This window comes from Oryctolagus cuniculus, chromosome 18 (genome assembly GCF_051225735.1).
Source record: "Oryctolagus cuniculus isolate XC-2025 breed Fujian yellow rabbit chromosome 18, ASM5122573v1, whole genome shotgun sequence".
Classification (NCBI taxonomy): domain Eukaryota; kingdom Metazoa; phylum Chordata; class Mammalia; order Lagomorpha; family Leporidae; genus Oryctolagus; species Oryctolagus cuniculus.
Genome location: NC_142884.1, coordinates 9,633,672 through 9,651,924, shown reverse-complemented (window position 1 = coordinate 9,651,924; position 18,253 = coordinate 9,633,672). Strand labels below are relative to the sequence as shown.

Below are 18,253 nucleotides of genomic sequence, written 5' to 3'. Positions count from 1 at the left end.
GCCAGACCTTGAACCCAGGCGCTGTGACACAAGCTGCAGGTGTCCCACGGTGACTCAGCGCCGAGGCCAAGCCCCTGCCCCTGCCCCTGCCCCTGCCCCTGCCCCTGCCGCTCCTCCTTTTTTGAGACTTCTTTGTGTTCCTTTGCTTCTGTAGAAGTCCCCACTACCCGGTGGTGGCTGTTTTTCAAAGGTTTATTCCATTTATTTGAAAGGTGAGGAGAGAGAGAGAGAGAGAGAGGTCTTCCTTCTGCTGGTTCACTCTCCAGTGGCTGCAACGGCCAGGGCTGGGCCAAGTTGAAACCCGGAGCCTGGAACTCCATCCGGGTCTCCCACGTGGGAGGCAGGGGTCCAAGCACCTGGGCCGTCCTCTGCTCGCTGCTTTCCCAGGCCATTAGCAGGGAGCAGGGAGCAGGGACTCTCACTGACGGTTTATTCCACTGTGCCACAAGGCCAGACCCCAGACGGGGATTCTTCCATCGCCAGTGTGTTCTTCTTCCTGGGCCTCACCGGACTAAAACCAGGGTGTCACGGGGCTGGTTCCGCCTGGAGGCTCCAGGGGAGCACCCGTTCTTTGCCCCTTTCAACTTCCAGGAGCCTCTGCATTCCCTGGCTCACAGCCCCTTCCTCCTTCTCAAAGCCAGCAGCCTCCCGCGGGGCTGCTTCTCTTCCTTCCTTCCCTCTCGCACCCTCGGCCTCCGCATCCCTCATGAAGACACTCGGGGCCCACCCAGGAAACCCAGGACCATTCCCCATTTCGGATCCTTCTCAGCTCCAGGCTACAAGCCCCTCTTGGAACGCATCCACCCGCTGCGGGGATTAGGAGGCGACGTCCTTGGGGTAGTGATTCAGCCAACCAGAGCCGTACAGACGGAATTCCCTGGACTGTGACCTGGTGTCTCAGAGCCTCCCCTGTGCTGTGTGTGGTGCACGGCACAGAGGCCCAGGGCTTAGCCCCTTCCTACCAAAGGACATTTATCTGCATCAGCCTCCCATTATGGCCACCAAAATACACAAGAGGAGCTTAAAAGAAAAAGATGTATTTATTTATTTATTTATTTATTGAGAGATGGAGTTACAGAGAGAGAGAGAGGGAGAGACAGAAAGGTCTTCCATCCGCTGGCTCCCCAAATGGCTGCAATGGCCAGAGCTGTGCCGATCTGAAGCCAGGAGCTGCTTCTAGTTCTCCCACGCAGGAGCAGGGGCCCAGGCACTTGGGCCATCTTCCACTGCTTTCCCAGGCCACAGCAGAACTGGATCGGAAGTGGAGCAGCCAGGACTCGAACTGGCGCCCATATGGGATACTGGCACTGCAGGTGGTGGCTTTACCTGCTACACCACAGTGCCGGTCCCCCTGAGAGAAGACTGCTGACTTCCACTAAGGGCTTGGTGGGTCACAGTCCGAGATCCCACGGCCACAGTGGTTCAGGGATCTGCCGAGGCCAGAGGGACGACCATGGGACCATGTGGTGAGCCAGGAAGGAGAGTGGCAGGGAGCACCCTCAGCTTCTAGAGCCACTCCTCTCTGGGAGCTGCCTTTGGAGGGTGCCCCATGCCCTTCCCCGGGTGTCAGAATCTCAGATCCCCACCATTGCTGCATTAAGTCAGCTTGAAGTGCTGCTGCTTCAACGTCCACCTGACCCTGGGATCCAAATCCTGCTCAGACCCTGCCAGGGCCGCTCCCAGCCCATGACGTGTGACTTGTGACGTGTATGGGCAGAGTGGTGATGACCCGCGGTGTGCGTGTGAGCACGGGTTCAGCTTCTCTTGGATAAACGCCCAGGAGAGATGGAGACTGAACTTTAGACGCTTTGTTTATACAAGGAGACTTGGGTGCATTTCAGCCTAGTGGTTAAGACCCCTGCATCCCACACGGATCCAATTCCTGACCTTGGGACTCCAGTTTCCTGCCAGTGCAGGCCCTGGGAGGCAGCCGTGCTGGGTCACGTGGTTGGGTCCCTGCGCCCCCGCGGGGGACATGGACCAAGTTCCCATCCTCCAGCTTTGGGCCCCAGGCTTCCAGTGCCTTTTGTGCATTTGAAGAGTGAACCAGCAGATGCAAGGTTCCCTCTCTGTCTCTCTCTGCCTCTCAGATAAATACATTTCTTAAAGTTCATGGAAAATGGAATTAAATGTTAAGTTTATTTTGATGCCAAAAATTTTGAAATTTATCCATTTTTCATAATACACATTTTTGATGGATTCTTTTTTATTATTTGAGGCAGAGCAATGTATATAGGGAGACAGACAGACAGACACAGGGGAGAAAGAGAGAGATTTTCCACCCACTGGTTCACTCCCCAAACATCTGTGATAGGTTGGGGCTGAGCCCGGCCAGACAGGAGCCCAGAACTCCCTACTGGGGTCTCCCACCACGTGGGGTGGCAGAGACTCAAGCAGTTGAGCCGTTGAGCAGGAAGCTGGGTTGGAAGTGGGGCAGTCAGGACTCAAACCGGGCGTTCGGATCCGGGATGTGGGTGTCCCCAGCGGCAGCTTAGCCGCCTGCACCCCAGTGCCTGCCTCTCCAACCTTTTTTGGTCACTCCTATTCAGAGAGCTCACTGAGGCGCATTAATCAACATTGGAATCGCCTGCCGCGGGGGTTAACTATGCGCACGCTGGCAGGGTGGGTGTGGGAGCCGCCTGAGGTCACCCCATGTCTTCCTGACCTGTCCCCCAAACACCCTCAACCTCTGTCCAGAAAGGGGCCGAGCAGGCAGGGACCCCCTGAGGAAGCTGGGAGGAGCCACCCCCTGGTCCTGGACGGCTAAGGGTGCAAACGCTGAGGCCACACCGCCTGGGTTCAGGTCCCACCTCGGCCCTCTGCAGCTGTGTGGCCTCAGCCAGTGAACCGGCCTCTCTGGCCATCCATTGCCACCTGCTTGGGCTGCTGCGCGGATGAATGAGTCACAGCACGTGCAGCTGGCGGTGAGCGCGCACTGCTGCCCGTCACCCCGACTTCCTAGGACAAACATTGACCAAAGGCCCCTCCGTGTCAGCCTGGGCAACGGGTGTTTTGTGTACATTGGCAAACAAGTTGGACTGAAAACTAAAACAAATATTTGAAAATCCTTAAACTGCAACAGACTTCTGGCCAGCGGTTAACCTGCTGCTTGGGACATCTCCGTCCCAAATCGGAGTGCCTGGTTTTGAGTCCTGGCTCTGTCTCCTGATTCCAGTTCCCTGCCAATGCACAGCCCCAAATGCTGCAACAGACAGGGCGGGGCTAAGCCGAATCCAGGCGCCTGGAACTCAGCCCGGGTCTCCCGTGTAGGTGGCAGGGGCAGGGCACATGCTGGCTTCCCAGGGTGTGCGTTAGCAGGAAGAGGAGGTGAGACTGCAGGCCAGGCACCCCGACACGGGATTCGGGGGTCCCAAGCAGGCGAGTCAACCTCCGAGCCCCTCCAGCGGCCGCCCTGCCCTCCTTCTGCAGAGTCCGGCCGTGGTTTCCGGGTCACACAGGGCCCGGGGCAAACCCCAGTCTGTCCAGACGAGGGCTCCCATCATGAGGGACTGAGTGGGGGCGGGTGTGGGTCGGACCGTGGGGACACGGGCTCACGCACAGGTGTTGCATCAGACCCCCCGTGACGGCTGCTGCGTGACCCTGGGAGCTTGACCTCTCTGTGCCTCCACTTCTTCTGGTCCAAAGTGCGGCTCTCATGGGGTTCTGGGAGAATCTGTGATCACAGGTTCCCAGAGGGTGGCTATCCCTTACCCTCTACCCCTTTCCCGGGGGAGTCCAGGTATCCGAGGAGGCCGTGCAAGGGGCTGGTAGCCCAGGAAGTCTGCCTTCAGGAGGTGACATCTGACCCGGGCCTTGACCATGGAGGCAGGGGAGGGGGGAGGCATTCCTGGCGGGGGGAACAGAGTGCACACAGGCTCTGTGCGAGGGGGAAAGTGGGCTGCGGGCAGGATGGAGTGGGCGTTCCGGCAGAGGGGTGGGACCTTGTCCTGAGGAGCCACTGGAGGGAGGGACATGGAGAGCTCTGAGGTTGGGGAGGGCGGATGGGCTGTAGGCAGAAAAAAGAGGCCCTGGCAGGGGCTGGGTGTGGCTGCAGGCACAGGGTAAGAGGGGCCTGAGCCAGGCCTGGAGCTGGTGGACGGGTGTGGCAGGGTGGTGGCTTTGCTGAGAGCCTGTGTCCTGGGGTCCCCCTAGCGGAGCCAGCCAGGTACCTTCCAGGAGGCCAGGACCGATGTGGCAGCTGCACCGTCTGCTGTCCCTCCTGCATCCAGTGCCGCCTGGCACATCTGCTGTCTTCCTTCCTCGTGCCCGTGACCCGGAGAGGAGAGGGCGCCTGGGGCCAGGCGTGGAGAGCGGGTGCACCCCGGCTGCGCAGCCTCCCAGCCCAGCTCTGCCGGGTTCTCAGCCCTGAGCCCGTCGGGAGTGGTCCTGGGCTCAGTGCCTGGCTGGCTGCAGCCTGGCTGAGCACGGCCCACAGAGGCAGCAGCGAGGACACCAGCGCCCTTGAGGCTTCAGTAGATCGCCGTCATTCATTCATCCACTCCTCCTTCCTTCCTCCATCAAGTCCTGGTTGAGCATCCAGGGCTGGGGAGGGCAAGAGCGGGCACCCCACCCCCACCCCGACTCGTTCATCCATTCCACAAAAACCTCAAGGGGGCCGGCGCTGTGGCACAGCAGGTTCACGCCCTGGCCTGAAGCACCAGCATCCCATATGGGCGCCGGTTCTAGTCCCGGCTGCTCCTCTTCCGATCCAGCTCTCTGCTGTGGCCTGGGAAAGCGGTAGAAGATGCCCAAGTGCTCGGGCCCCTGCACCCGCGTGGTTGATGCGGGAGAAGCTCCTGGCTCCTGGCTAAGGATTGGCGCGGCTCCAGCCGTTGCGGCCATCTGGGGAGTGAACCAGCGGTTGGAAGACCTCTCTCTCTGTCTCTACCTCTCTCTGTAACTCTGCCTGTCAAATAAAATAAATCTTTAAAAAAAGAAAAGGAAAGAAAAGCTCCAGGACTCCTTCAGGCCGTAGCTCTCTGCCTGGTGGCCGCTCCGTCTTCCCGTACTACAAGCTGGCAAAGGTGGCCCTGTGACATCGGAGACGTGAACCCGCCGCGTGGAGTGTCGGATACGCCAGCCCTCTTGATCCTCGAGGGTGACAGTTATCTTCACAGGACAGAGGAGACTAAGCTCCAAGAGGGTGGGTGATGGAAGGAAGCAGAGCCAAGGCGCAGGCGTGCAGCTGCTAATCTGCCCGGTAACCCATGACCTCACGGCTCCCACCCACTGGCCTAAATCTGCCTGGCAACCGGTGACATCACTCCTGCTGCCCCTGTGTTCAACCTGTGGGATGGCTGATGACGCCACAGGACAACCAAAGAAATTACAATTTCCTGAAGGCCTACTGTGTGCCAAACACTGTGCTAAGTGGGCACCCCTCTGAGTTAGTACTGCATACAATGAAGAGATCTTGAAATGAAATTCACAGGTGGTACACAGTGGTACCCTCAGTGCAGGTTCAGTAACTTGCAGCCAGCAGTGGTCTGCACATGGACAGTTCCGGAAACAAAGCTTTCCCACGCTTTAAGTTGCACGCCGTTCTGAGTAGCATCATGAAGTCTCACGCTGCCCGGCTCCATCCAGCCTGGGACTGGGACTCATCCCTTTGTCAGTGTATCCTCGCCATGGACGCCGCCCGCCCGGTAGTCACACGGTGGTGTCTGGGTTATCAGATCAACCATTGTGACTGCTGTGCTTGTACAGAGGGTGTGGTGCTGGCCTCAGTTTTAGGCATCCACTGGGGGTCTTAGGACGCGTCCTCTGGCATAAGGAGAGACTCCTGTCATCTACTGGGCCAGGCCGAAGCCAGGAGCCCAGAACTCCATCTGGGTCTCCCACGTGGGTGCAGGGCCCAAGCGCTTGGGCATCATCTGCTTCCCAGGTGCATTAGTAGGGAGCCGGATCTGAAGTGGAGCAGGGGCCGGCACTGTGGCATAGTGGGTAAAGCTGCTGCCTGTAGTGCCGACATCCCATATGGGTGCCGGTTTGAGTCCCGGCTGTTCTACTTCCAATCCAGCTCTCTACTATGGCCTGGGAAAGCAGTAGAAGATGGCCCAGGTCCTTGGACCCCTGTAACCGCATGGGAGACCCAGAAGAAGCTCTGGCTCCTGGCTTCAGACCAGCTCAGCTCCAGCCATTGTGGCCAATTGGAGAGTGAACCATTGGATGGAAGACCTCTCTCTCTCTCTCTCTCTCTCTCTCTCTCTGCCTCTCCTCTCTCTGTGTAACTCTGATTTTTGAATAAATAAAAATAAATCTTTAAAATAAATAAATAAAAAGAAAGAAAAGAGAGAATGCAACCGATTGCTCCAAGCACATCTCTCCTTGGAGGTTTTCACTTGTCTGCTCCTGAAGCACCTGGCATGGGATTTTGTAGCCATGTGGTGTGGGCGGGCACCTGATTAAAAGAAATTATTTATTTGAAACACAGAGTTACAGAGAGAGAGGGAGATAGAGAGAGAGGTCTTCCATCGGGTGCTTCACTCCCCAGTTGGCTGCAATGGCTGGGACTGGACCAGGCCAAAAGCAGGAGCCAGGAGCTTCTTCTGGTTCTCCCACATGGGTGCAGGGGCCCAAGCACTTGACCTATCCTCTGCTGATTGCCCAGGTGCATTAGCAGCGAGCTGGAGGGGAAGTGGAGCAGCCGGGACTCAAACCAGCACCCACAGGGGACGCCGGCACTGCAGGCGCGGCTTTGCCAGCTATGCCGCAGCGCCAGCCCCGGGCACCTGACTTCAGCCCCGATTTCCTTGCTTGTAAAATGGGATTTCACGTCTCCCTCTGGGGCTGAGGTCAGGCACGCCCTCGGCCCCGCCGGCTGTGTGGCTTTGAGCAAGTCCCTCAGCCCCTCTGTGCCTCACTGCATCCACAGAGCAGAGGCTGCAGGGGTCTGCTTTTGCAGGATCGTGGTGGGGGTGCAGGGAGCCGACCCCACAGAGAGAGCAGGTGGACAGGCCCGAGCCCAGCGCCTTCCCTCCTCACCGCCTCCCCTCCCCTCCCACAGCCAGAAGCTTCAAGGTGAATACTTCAGGTACAAGGGCGTCCCCTTCCCCAGCGGCCTGTACTCACCTGAGAGCATCAGCTTGGCGGAGAACAGCCCCGACGTGCGGGACGACGACATTTTCATCGTTACCTACCCCAAGTCAGGTACCTGCCGGCTGGGGGGCGGGGGTCTCCACGGGGGTGGCCGCACCGCTGCCTCCCAGGTGTGCATCAGCTGGGACTGTAACCCAGGCTCTCTGGTGTGGGGTATGAGCATCCCCAGTGGCTATTTGATTTTTTGTTAATTAAAGATTGATTTATTTATTTCAAAGTGCAGGGGCCGGCGCTGTGGCATAGGGGGTGAAGCTGCTGCCTGCAGTGCCGGCATCACATATGGGCGCTGGTTCTAGTCCCGGCTGCTCCACTTCTGATCCAGCTCTCTGCTATGGTCTGGGAAAGGAGTAGAAGATGGCCCAAGTGCTTGGGCCCCTGCACCTGCGTGGGGGATCCAGAAGAAGCTCCTGGCTCCTGGCTTCAGATCAGCGCAGCTTTGGCTGTTGCAGCCAATTGGGGAGTAAACCAGAGGATGGGAGACCTCTCTCTCTCTCTCTCTCTCTCTGCCTCTCCTTCTCTCTCTGTGTAACTCAAATAAATAAATAAATAAATCTTTTAAAAAAAGTAAAGGCCGGCGCCGCCATAGCTCAATAGGCTAATCCTCCGCCTTGCAGCACCGGCACACCAGGTTCTAGTCCCGGTTGGGGCGCCGGATTCTGTCCCGGTTGCCCCTCTTCCAGGCCAGCTCTCTGCTGTGGCCCGGGAGTGCAGTGGAGGATGGCCCAAGTACTTGGGCCCTGCACCCCATGGGAGACCAGGAGAAGCACCTGGCTCCTGGCTTCAGATCAGCGCGGTGCGCTGGCCGCAGTGGCCATTGGGGGGTGAATCAACGGCAAAGGAAGACCTTTCTCTCTGTCTCTCTCTCTCTCACTGTCCACTCTGCCTGTCAAAAAATAAAAAAATTTAAAAAAAGTAAAGAAAAAAATGCAAAGTGGCAGAGAGAGAAAGGGAGAGACGCAGAGTTATCTTCCATCTGCTCACCTCCTCACATGCCTACAGCTCCGGCCAAAGCCAGGAGCCAGGATCTCCATCCAGGTCTCCCACTGGGTGTCAGGGGCCCAAGCACTTGGGCCAGCATCCACTGCCTCCCAGGTGCATCAGCAGGAAGCTGGATAGGGGAGCGGGGCACCAGGACTCAAACAGGCACTCTGATACAGAATGTGGTAACAGCTGCGCCAAATGCTGGCCCCAAGGTTTTTTTTTAAAAGTATCTCAGTAGGGCCAGCGCCGTGGCTCAATAGGCTAATCCTCCGCCTTGTGGCACCGGCACCCCGGGTTCTAGTCCCGGTCGGGGCGCCGGATTCTGTCCCGGTTGCCCCTCTTCCAGGCCAGCTCTCTGCTGTGGCCCGGGAGTGCAGTGGAGGATGGCCCAAGTGCTTGGGCCCTGCACCCCATGGGAGACCAGGAGGAAGCACCTGGCTCCTGGCTTCAGATCAGCGCGATGCGCCGGCCACAGCGGCCATTGGAGGGTGAACCAACAGCAAAAGGAAGACCTTTCTCTCTGTCTCTCTCTCTCTCGCTCACTGTCCACTCTGCCTGTCAAAAATTAAAAAAAAAAAAAAAAGTATCTCAGTAGGTGCACACTGACGTTGCACTGTGCCTCTAATTTACATTTCCTTCATGGCTTGTGACTTTGAGCATGTCTTCAGCCATCAGCCAACATACATCCTCTTTGGAAAAGCATCTTCAAATATTGCTTTTCTCTTTAACTGGCTTCTTTGTCTTCTTATCCTTGAACATTGAGAGTGCTTTACATAAGCTGTGTACAGACCTTTTTAGAGGATCTGGTGTGTGAGGGAGAGCCAGGGCGAGGACGAGAGATCCAGCGGCTGTTTCAGCACCCAAATGCCCATGACAGCCAGGACGTCTGAAGCGAGGAGCCCAGAGTTCAGCCCAGGTCGCCCCGGGGGTGGCAGGACCCAAGCACTTGAGCTGTCACTGTGGTCTCCCAGGGTCTGCATGAACAGGAAGCTGGCGTCAGGAGCCGGAGCTGGGAGTCGAACCAGGCCCTCCCACGCGGGACACGGGCACCTGCCCCAGAGCGTGTTTTATTTTGGTGAAATCCAGTCTGTCCTTTCATAGGTGATGAATTGATGTCATGTCTAAGAATTTTTTGCAAATTCACCGTCATAAAGGTGTTCTCTATGTTTTACTGTTTTTTTTTTTTTAATTTTATTTTTTCAGTCTTCCTTTTTTTTTCTGTAAGTTTTGTGGTTTTGGATTTTGTATTTAATCTGTGACCCATTTTGAGTAATTTTTATGTATGGTACTAGGTATAGGCTAAAGCTCTTATGTCTTTGCATACAGATGCCCAATTATTATAGTTCATTTTACATGTTTTCAAATGTATTAATTTGACCTCCACTTGGGACACCTGCATCCTGTATCAGAGCACGGATTCGAGTCCCAGCTACTCTGCCTCTGAGCCAGCTTCTTACTAATGCCTCTTGGGAAGCAGTGGAGGATGGCCCAGGTCCTTGGGCCCCTGCCACCCATGTGGGAGACCAGGATGGAGTTCCTGGCTCTTGGCTTAAGCCTGGCCCAGCCGTGGCTATTGTGGGCATTTGAGGAGTGGACCAGTGGATGCAAGATCTCTCTCTCTCTTTCTCTCTCTCTTTCCTTCTCTCTTTCAAGTAGATAAAAATGATAAGTATACACACTTAAAATAAAACATAGGGCCAGTGTCATAGTGTAGTGGGTTGGGCCAAAGCCTGCAATGCTGGCATCCCATATGATGCGGGTTTGAAGCCCAGCTGCTCCACTTCTGATCTGGCTCCCTGCTAATGACCTGGGAAAGCAGTGGAAGATGGCCCAGGTCCTTGGGCCCCTGCACCCGCGTGGGAGACCTGGATGAAAATCCTGGCTCCTGGCTTTGGCCTGGCCCAGCTTCGGCTACTGTGGCCATTTGGGGAGTGAACCAGCAGATGGAACACCTCTCTCTCCTCCTCTCTCTCTCTAACTCTGCCTTACAAATAAGTGAATCTTTAACAATAAATGTATTACTGTCTCTCTCAAAAACGAACGCAGTCAAATTTCAGCATTCAGGAAGTACAGAAGGTTCACGTAAGCAGTCTCCCTCCACGCCGCCCGCCATCTCTGCATCCCTGGAGGACCCGCGGGCGCAGCAGAGTCCTACAGAAATGTTGCAGCCTCCCTCCCGGAGAGTTAACATCCGGGGCCAGCGCTCTGCCTCTGGCTTCTCTTAGTGTCTGTCTGTGTCTTCTCTCCCCTCCTGCTTTGACAGCATCCCATCTTTTTTTTTTTTTTTTAGATTTTATTTATTTATTTGAAAGAGTGACACAGAGAGAGGAGAGAGGAGAGAGAGAGAGAGAGAGAGGTCTTGCATCCGCTGGTTCACTCCCCAAATGACCGCAACGGCCAGAGCTGTGACGATCTGAAGCCAGGAGCCTGGAGCTTCTTCTGGGTCTCCCACGCGGGTGCAGGGCCCCAAGGACTTGGGCCATCTTCCACTGCTTTCCCAGGCCACAGCAGAGAGCTGGATCGGAAGTGGAGCAGCCGGGACTAGAACCAGTGCTCATATGGGATGCCGGCACTGCAGGCGGTGGCTTTCCCTGCTACGCCACAGCGCCGGCCCCTGGTTAACGTCTTAATCTGAGACCTGTAGACTCAGCCTTCTGATGTGGGGTGTGTGTGTGTGTTTGGGGCGGGGGGGGGCTGTGACTCTTGGGGGCACGGATGTAGGCGTGGCTGCTTTGTGACTCCCAGGCTGTCAAGGCAGGAAGTCCGCGGTGAAACTCACTCGGTTAAAATCTTTGCAGCCTTCTTTCCTCCTCTGTCCCTGTGACAGCAGCACCTACCTGTGTCTGTCGCGAGAAGCTGCTCTCCGCCCCCTGTGAGGGTGGGCCCCGCTCAGCTCCAGCAGTCACACAGGAGCGCCAGGGCCTCTCTGCCTGCTTCCAGGACGGCGCGGCCGGGCTACCAACACCACCTCCAGGATCTCCTTTGAAAGAGGGGACCTGGAAGGGCTGCTCGCGCCCGCTCGCCTCTCATAGGCCAGAGTTCGGCCACGTGATCGCACCCCAGCGCAAAGGCTGCTGGGGGTTGTAGTTGTGAGTGGATGCCCTGTGCCAGGGGACCCCTTCCAGGAGTGGGGAGGGTAGAGGGGGCCGGCGCTGAGCTCAGTCAGGTCCACGCAGGAGGCGAAAACCACACACTGATTTGGACAGGAAAAGCTAATAGAAAGCCTCATTTACACCCACTGAGGTGGTTATCACTTAGAAAGTAACAAGGATTAGCCAGGGTGTGGGGACACTGGAATGCAGGCGTGCCACTGGCACAGCTGCGGTGGAAAGCAGCATGGGGCTTCCTCAAAAACTTGGGTGCAGAATTACCCCAGAGCCCAGCAACCGCACTGCCGGTGTGTCCCCAAAACACTGAAACAGGGCATGGGACAGACTCGTTCACAGGCACAGGGCTCACAGTAGCCAAAGGGTGGAAACATGGGGCCTAATGGGTTAATTGCTGCCTGTGACGCTGGCATCCCATAGGGGCACCTGTTTGAGACCCAGCTGATCCACTTCCAATCCAGTTCTCTGCTTATGGCCTGGGAAAGCCACGGAGAATGGCCCAAGTGCTTGAGTCCCTGAACCTGCGTGGGAGACCTGGAAGAAGCTCCAGGCTCCTGGCTTCGGCCTGCCTAGCCCTGGTGGTTGCAGCCATTTAGGGAGTGAACCAGTGGATGGAAGCTCTGTGTGTGTGTGTGTGTGTGTGCATGCGTGCGTGCAAGAGAGAGAGAGAAGAGAGAGAAAGAGAGAAAGAGCGCGTGAGAGAGAGACGGACTCTGGCTTTCAAATAAAAAAAGAAATATCAAAAGGTGGAAACAAGCCAAATACCCGTCCACGCGTGAACAAGTGGAGCGACTGCAGCATCGGCGTTCAGCCTGGGAAAAGCAGGGCATGCTGAGCTGTGCTGCCGCGTGGATGAGCCTCAGAGTGAGAGAGAGCGAGAGAGAGGGAAGGAACTTTTAAAAAATACTTATTTATTTATTTGAAAGAGTTACGCAGAGAGAGAGAGAGATCTTCCATCGCTGGTTCACTCTCCAATTGGCTGCAACCATCAGAGCTGTGCCTATCTGAAGCCAGGAGTTTCCTCCAGGTCTCCCGCGTGGGTGCAGGGGTCCAAGCACTTGGGCCATCTTCTGCTGCTTCCCCAGGAGCTGGATCAGACGTGGAGCAGTCGGAGTGCCCATGTGGGATGCCGAGTCACAGTGGCTGCTGAGCCCGCTGCACCACGCCAGCCCTGAGGGATTCCATTTATCTGAGGCGCATTCCCGGGGGAGGGAGAGCTGTGTTTGCTGGTGCTGCAGGGAGGGGGCGTGGGGAGCTCCCATTTAAGGGGCGCAGAGGCACAGTGCTTTGGAGACGCATAGGGTGATGGTGGCCCAACACCACAAGTGGACCTGAGGCCATGGGAAACCCCACGCTGGACAGTGGCTGAAACTTTATCAGGGGTAAAGAGAACGCCCAAGCACGTGGGAGTCGCTGACGCAGGGACTTCACTTCCTGCGGACCAGCAGCCGAACGCCCCCCACCTCCCCATCCCCCCAGGCCCCAGTTTTGGAAGACAGACTTCCTGGTGTTTGGGATTCCCACTCCGGATTGGGACCGCCCTGGGACATCCACTCTGGTGCCCCCGGCCTCCGAAACTCCCTGGGGAGTGGAGCGGCGAGGGGCGCAGGGATCCCCCCGTGGCCCCTGCAGGACTGGCCTTGGTTCAACGCAGCTCCGCGCAGGATGCGGCAGGAACCGGGAGCGAAGCCTCGACCTCCTTCGGTGTCCTCCAGCGCCCTCTGCTGCCAGAGATTAGCACTGAGCCCGGTGACTCAGAAATGTTTACAGGGTTTTCAGGGTCCGGCTCCAGTATCGAGCGGACCTGGAACCAGGAGGCCATTAGTTGATAAGTGGCATGGGTGGTTGCTAGAATCCAACCCAGTGCAATACTGTTGAGAGGTTGTTAGCATTTCTCATCCGACCCGTCTCGGTCTCCCGGAAACCGAGTAATGCCCAGGTCCCTTCCTGGTGGCTGTGCCCGAGTGCAGGGGAGTCCAATGGGAGGCACAGAAACAGCAGAGCTTCCCCCATGTGGCAGGGAGGCCTGCCTGTTCTCGATTGCTTGTTTTTTTTTTTTTTAAGATTTATTTATTTACTTATTTATTTAAGAGACAGAGTTACAGATGGGGCGGGGGGCCAGAGAGAGAGGTTTTCCATCCACCTGTTCACTCCTCAGATGGCTACAAGTATGGCCGGAGCTGGGCTGATCTGAAGCCAGGAGCCAGGAGTTTCTTCTGGGTCTCCCTCGCAGGTGCAGGGACTTGAACACTGGGGCCATCTTCCACTGCTTTCCCAGGCCTCCAGCAGGGAGCTGGATCGGAACCGGCGCCCACATGGGATGTCGGTGCTGCAGGTGCAGGCCCAACCTACAACGCCACAGCAACAGCCCCCACTCTCATTCTTTTTTTTTTTTTTTTTTTTTTGACAGGCAGAGTGGACAGTGAGAGAGAGAGAGACAGAGAGAAAGGTCTTCCTTTTGCCGTTGGTTCACCCTCCAATGGCCGCCGCAGCCGGCGCACTGCGGCCGGCACACCGCGCTGATCCGATGGCAGGAGCCAGGAGCCAGGTGCTTTTCCTGGTCTCCCATGGGGTGCAGGGCCCAAGCACCTGGGCCATCCTCCACTGAACTCCCTGGCCACAGCAGAGAGCTGGCCTGGAAGAGGGGCAACCGGGACAGAATCCGGCGCCCCGACCGGGACTAGAACCCGGTGTGCCGGCGCCGCTAGGCGGAGGATTAGCCTAGTGAGCCGCGGCGCCAGCCCCCACTCTCATTCTTAAGCCTCAGGACTTAAGTGGTGGAATCCCACAGTCTGTGTCTCATTCCTGTACACTCCTGTGGGTGCAGCCAGGGGAGGGGGAAGCAGGGAGCCCCTGCAGCTCCAGCCACCCTGATGCTTCCTGCTGTGGCCCTGCCAGTCCCCGGAGCCCCGAGTCTCCGCACCCAGGGAGGGAGCGAGAGCCGCGTGGGGCACGGTTAGGGGCCAGGCCTAGAGAACACTGCATGTCGTGTTCACGTCCACTTCCAATGCCCACGACGGCCAAGGCTCAGCCAGGAGTCTGGAGCTCCCTCGGGGTCTCCCATGTGGGTGCAGGGGCCCAAGCACTTGGGCCATCTTCGGCTGCTTTCCCAGGCGCATCTGCAGGGAGCTGGATTGGAAGTGGCTTAGCCCACTGTGTCACAGCACCTCTTCCCACTCTGCAGCCTCACGTCCCGCACGGGCTGGGCGGAATCTGCACCAGGAGAAAGGGCAGAGGGCTCAACAGAGGCGTCATTAACAGGCGGGTCCTGCCCCGCCCCCGCCCCCACCCCCGCCCCCAGCCCGCCCGGCTGACCTGCCGCTCCCCGCTCTCCCGGCAGGCACCTCCTGGATGATCGAGATCGTCAGCCTGATCCTGAAAGACGGGGACCCCTCCTGGGTCCGCTCCGTGCCCATCTGGGAGCGGGCGCCCTGGTGTGAGACCATCGTGAGCGCCTTCAGCATTCCGGACCAGCCCAGCCCCCGCCTCAGGAGCTCCCACCTCCCCAGGCAGCTCTTCACCAAGGCCTTCTTCAACTCCAAGGCCAAGGTACAGGAAGCAGGGTGGGGGGTGGGGGTGATTGATCCCTGTTTACCATGCACCTGCTGCGTGTGTGGCCTGGCACGCACACGGACACGCAGGAGGGCAGAGAGAGAGAGAGAGAGAGAGAGAGAGAGGTCTTCCATCTGCTGGTTTACTCCCCAAATGGCTGCTGGGCTGATCCAAAGCCAGGAGCCAGGAGCCTCTTCCAGGTCTCCCATGTGGGTGCAGGGGCCCTAGGACTTGGGCCATCTTCCACTGCTTTCCCAGGCCACAGCAGAGAGCTGGATCGGAAGTGGAGCAGCCGGGACTCCAGTTGGCATCCATATGGGATGCCGCCCTGCAGGCAGCGGCTTTACCCGCTATGCCACAGTGCCGGCTCCCGGGGCCCGGATTCTAAAGGGAACAGGCAGGGAAGAGATGGGATAAATAAGGGAAATATTGGCTGTGTCCCCTGGGAGAAGGCTGGGGACAGAGTGGGGGGCTGCAGTTGTGAGTAGGGGGGTCACCGGCAGCCCCGTTCAGAAGGTGCCATCTGTGTAAAGGCCTGGGGGGTGAGGAGGGAGGGTGATGGCAGCGGGGTCACTGGGGAGGGCCTTTCAGAGCGGGGGGAGAGCAGGCGGAAAGGCCCTGGGTGGCTGTGGGGTCTGAAGAGCAGCCAGGAGGCCTGTGCGGCCAGAGCCACGTGAGCAAGGGCAAGGGAAGTGGAGATGCGGCTGGTGGGACCGGTCACCGTGGAGCTGGAGGATCAGCGCTCTGGGTGGAGCAGGGAGGTCTCACCAGTGCCCTCTGGAGGCCAGGCGGGAAATGGCGTGGGGTGTCAGCCAGGCGGTGGCTGGGACTGCCTGGTTAAAGGGCTGAGTCTGCATCTGCAGGGGGAGCCGGGAGGATCTGCTGACGGACAGGACGTGGGAGTGGGAGAGAGAGGAGTCGGGGTCCGCTCAGGCCGCGGTCAGGATCGGGCCGCCGTCAGCTGGGACGCAGAGGATGGGGAGGAGTGGAGGAAGGGGAGGGGGAGATGGGGCACCCAGGGACCCCCTCAGATGTCCAGGGGGAAGCTCTGGTCTGGCTGACACATCTGCTGGCAGCCCATTACTGTGCGTCCAATTGTCCCTCGGTGTCTGCAGGGGTGGGGTGGGGTTCCAGGACCGCCTAAAGAGGCCAACATCCACTGCGGCTCAGGGCCCTTCAGTAAGATGGCGTGGTGCCCGCCTATCACCTCTGCACACCCTTGCCTCGGCCCACAGGCCGGCGCGGCAGCCATGCTAGGGCAATAGTATTGTGGGAAATTGGCGAGACAGTCGCTTCCTGTCCTGGGGTCGTCACGATTTACGAGAGGGGACACACAGTGGGAGTAGAAGAAGCGAAGCTTTGTTTAAAGCAACGAAAAGAGAAGCTCCGAACTGCACGATCAGAGGGGCTGGGGTGGGGGGAGGCAAGCCCCGGGGCTCGCAGGCCAGGGGTGTTTGCTTGTCCCTACCAGTAGTTCTGGGAGGCCGGAGCAATAGAATTTCTAGCTTGGTTTTATAGAGGCCTAGGTCCTGGCATCGAGGCCTGGATCTTGCCATCGCTGACAAGCACTTGTTCCAAGGGCCTCCGACCCGCTGTCGGGTGTGCGCTGCGGAGGGGCTGCAGGAGGGAGGCAGCCCGGCCGGCTTCTGGTCCCCGGCTCCCGCGGCGGTGGCTCCGCGGCGGTGGCATTGAGGGCCCGCGCCCGACGCCGCGGAGAAATCCGCACGCACCAGCATCGCTTCCCAGCACTGCTGCGGCGACTGTCGCTTCTGCCGGGAAGGAACGCCGAGGGGCGGGGCGGGCTCGCCGAGGGTGAGCGCGGGCAGAACAGGGCCTGGGACACGGGGGCTGGCCCCTGGGAGCTGCCCCGAGGTCACCTCAGGCAAGGAGCACTGCTGTGCTCAGCCGGGGTTGAGTTCAGCGAGAGGGAAGGGACGGGAAGTGGCGCACCGTGTGCGGGGGCTCCGGCCGCCGCCCCCGGCGCAGGTCACACGGGCAGCTGATGGACGCGCACCCGGAGTCCAGGCGGTTTTACTGGGGAGGGGACGGGCCTGAAGGCTGGGCTGCTCACCCAGAGGTCGCCCCAGGCCCCAGGTCCCCGGCCATCAAGGGCACCCGACTAGGCCAGAAACGCCCGTGCTTAGCACCCCGGGGCAAGCGCTGCCTTTGTCGGGCAGCCTTGAGTCTGCGACTGCGCAGGCGCCAGGGACAGAGGTCCCGGGGCGCACGTGCTGAGCGCTGACGCCCAAAGCCGTCACGGTCCACGTCTGGGACTCTGGCTGCTAAGTTATCTCCTGAGTCCCCTGCGCCTGGGTTCTGGGCGTCCCGCCCTGCCCTGCAGGGGCACCCACCCCAGGAGTGCAGACCCAGGCCCGGCAGGCGAGAGGGTGCAGGCGCGGTCGTGTGCTCCCAGCCTCAGGTGTCACTGGCAGCTTCGGGGGAGGAGCCCGGCTGGGGGTGCTGAGGGCAGGGGGTGGGGATGCCGTGGCTGTGGGATGTGAAGATGGTGAAGAGCTCCAAGCCCAGAGAGCAGGGCCTGGGACCCCTCCTCCTCCTGGGAGAGCCGCGGCAGAACCAGTTTCTCTTGGTGGCACCGGGTGCCCTGATGTCCCCCACCCTGTGTTGTCTGAAGCCAAGCTGTGTGCCCACCTGCCCCAAGAAGCCCCTCCTCCTGGGATGCGGCCCTGCCTTGGGGTCAGGAGGGAGGGGGTCCAAGGGCAGGCAGCCTCAGGGGACTGAGGCCTCCGCCCCTCTGCCCACCACCCCCAACGCAGGTGATCTACCTGGGCCGGAACCCCCGCGACGTGGTGGTGTCCCTCTACCACTACTCCAAGATCGCCGGGCAGCTGAAGGACCCGGGCAAACCCGACCAGTTTCTGCAGGACTTCCTCAAAGGCGAAGGTGAGGTCAAGGACACGTGGGGGGAGGGGTATGTGCAGCTCAAACCCTGGGGGAGGGGGTCATGGAGGGGTTCAGGCTCCAGATGAGCAAGGACAGGGACCAAGACCCAGGCCTGGAAAGACGATGAGACACGGAGAGGGGGAGAGACAGAGCGAGCCGGGCGGACATGGGCAGAGGCAGAAATCAGCGCAGAGGAGACGGATGGAGGCAGGGTGCCAGACGCTGAGCCAGTGGCACCCCCCGCACCCCGTCCCTGACCTCGAGGTTGGAGGGGAACCCGTGTGTGTGTGTGTGTGTGTGTCGGTGGGGGTCAGATGGCTGAGGAACCGACAGACAGATGGACAGGGACCACCTGGATGGGGAGCCCAGGGAGGAGCTGGCTGGGAGGGACCCTGAATTTGGCAGAGCCGTGAGGGGCTTGGGAAAGCCCCTGGGGGGCTGAGGGGGGCTGGTTAGAGCACACCAAGCCCCAGCCCTCACCCCACCTGCCCTCCGCCCGCAGTGCAGTTCGGCTCCTGGTTCGACCACATTAAGGGCTGGATTCGGATGCAGGGCCAAGAGAACTTCCTGTTCATCACCTACGAGGAGATGCAACAGGTGCGTGCCCTCCTCCT

The 18,253-nt window shown here is 59.1% G+C and overlaps 1 protein-coding gene and 1 long non-coding RNA gene across 2 annotated transcripts in view; one reads left to right on the top strand and one right to left on the bottom strand.

Annotated features, from left to right (window-relative positions):
- The window catches only part of SULT2B1 (sulfotransferase family 2B member 1), a 31,495-nt gene that overhangs the window by 9,741 nt on the left and 3,501 nt on the right, over window positions 1-18,253 (top strand). Inside the window, 4 exon segments of the mRNA NM_001082176.1 lie at window positions 7,007-7,149; window positions 14,527-14,735; window positions 17,513-17,639; window positions 18,142-18,236. Coding sequence (NP_001075645.1) covers window positions 7,007-7,149; window positions 14,527-14,735; window positions 17,513-17,639; window positions 18,142-18,236 — 574 coding nt within the window.
- LOC149120764 (uncharacterized) lies at window positions 13,234-14,640 on the bottom strand. Its single transcript, XR_016224624.1, has 2 exons — window positions 14,502-14,640; window positions 13,234-14,399 (listed from the first exon to the last, which is right to left on the bottom strand). It is a non-coding gene; the product is annotated as an uncharacterized LOC149120764 (long non-coding RNA).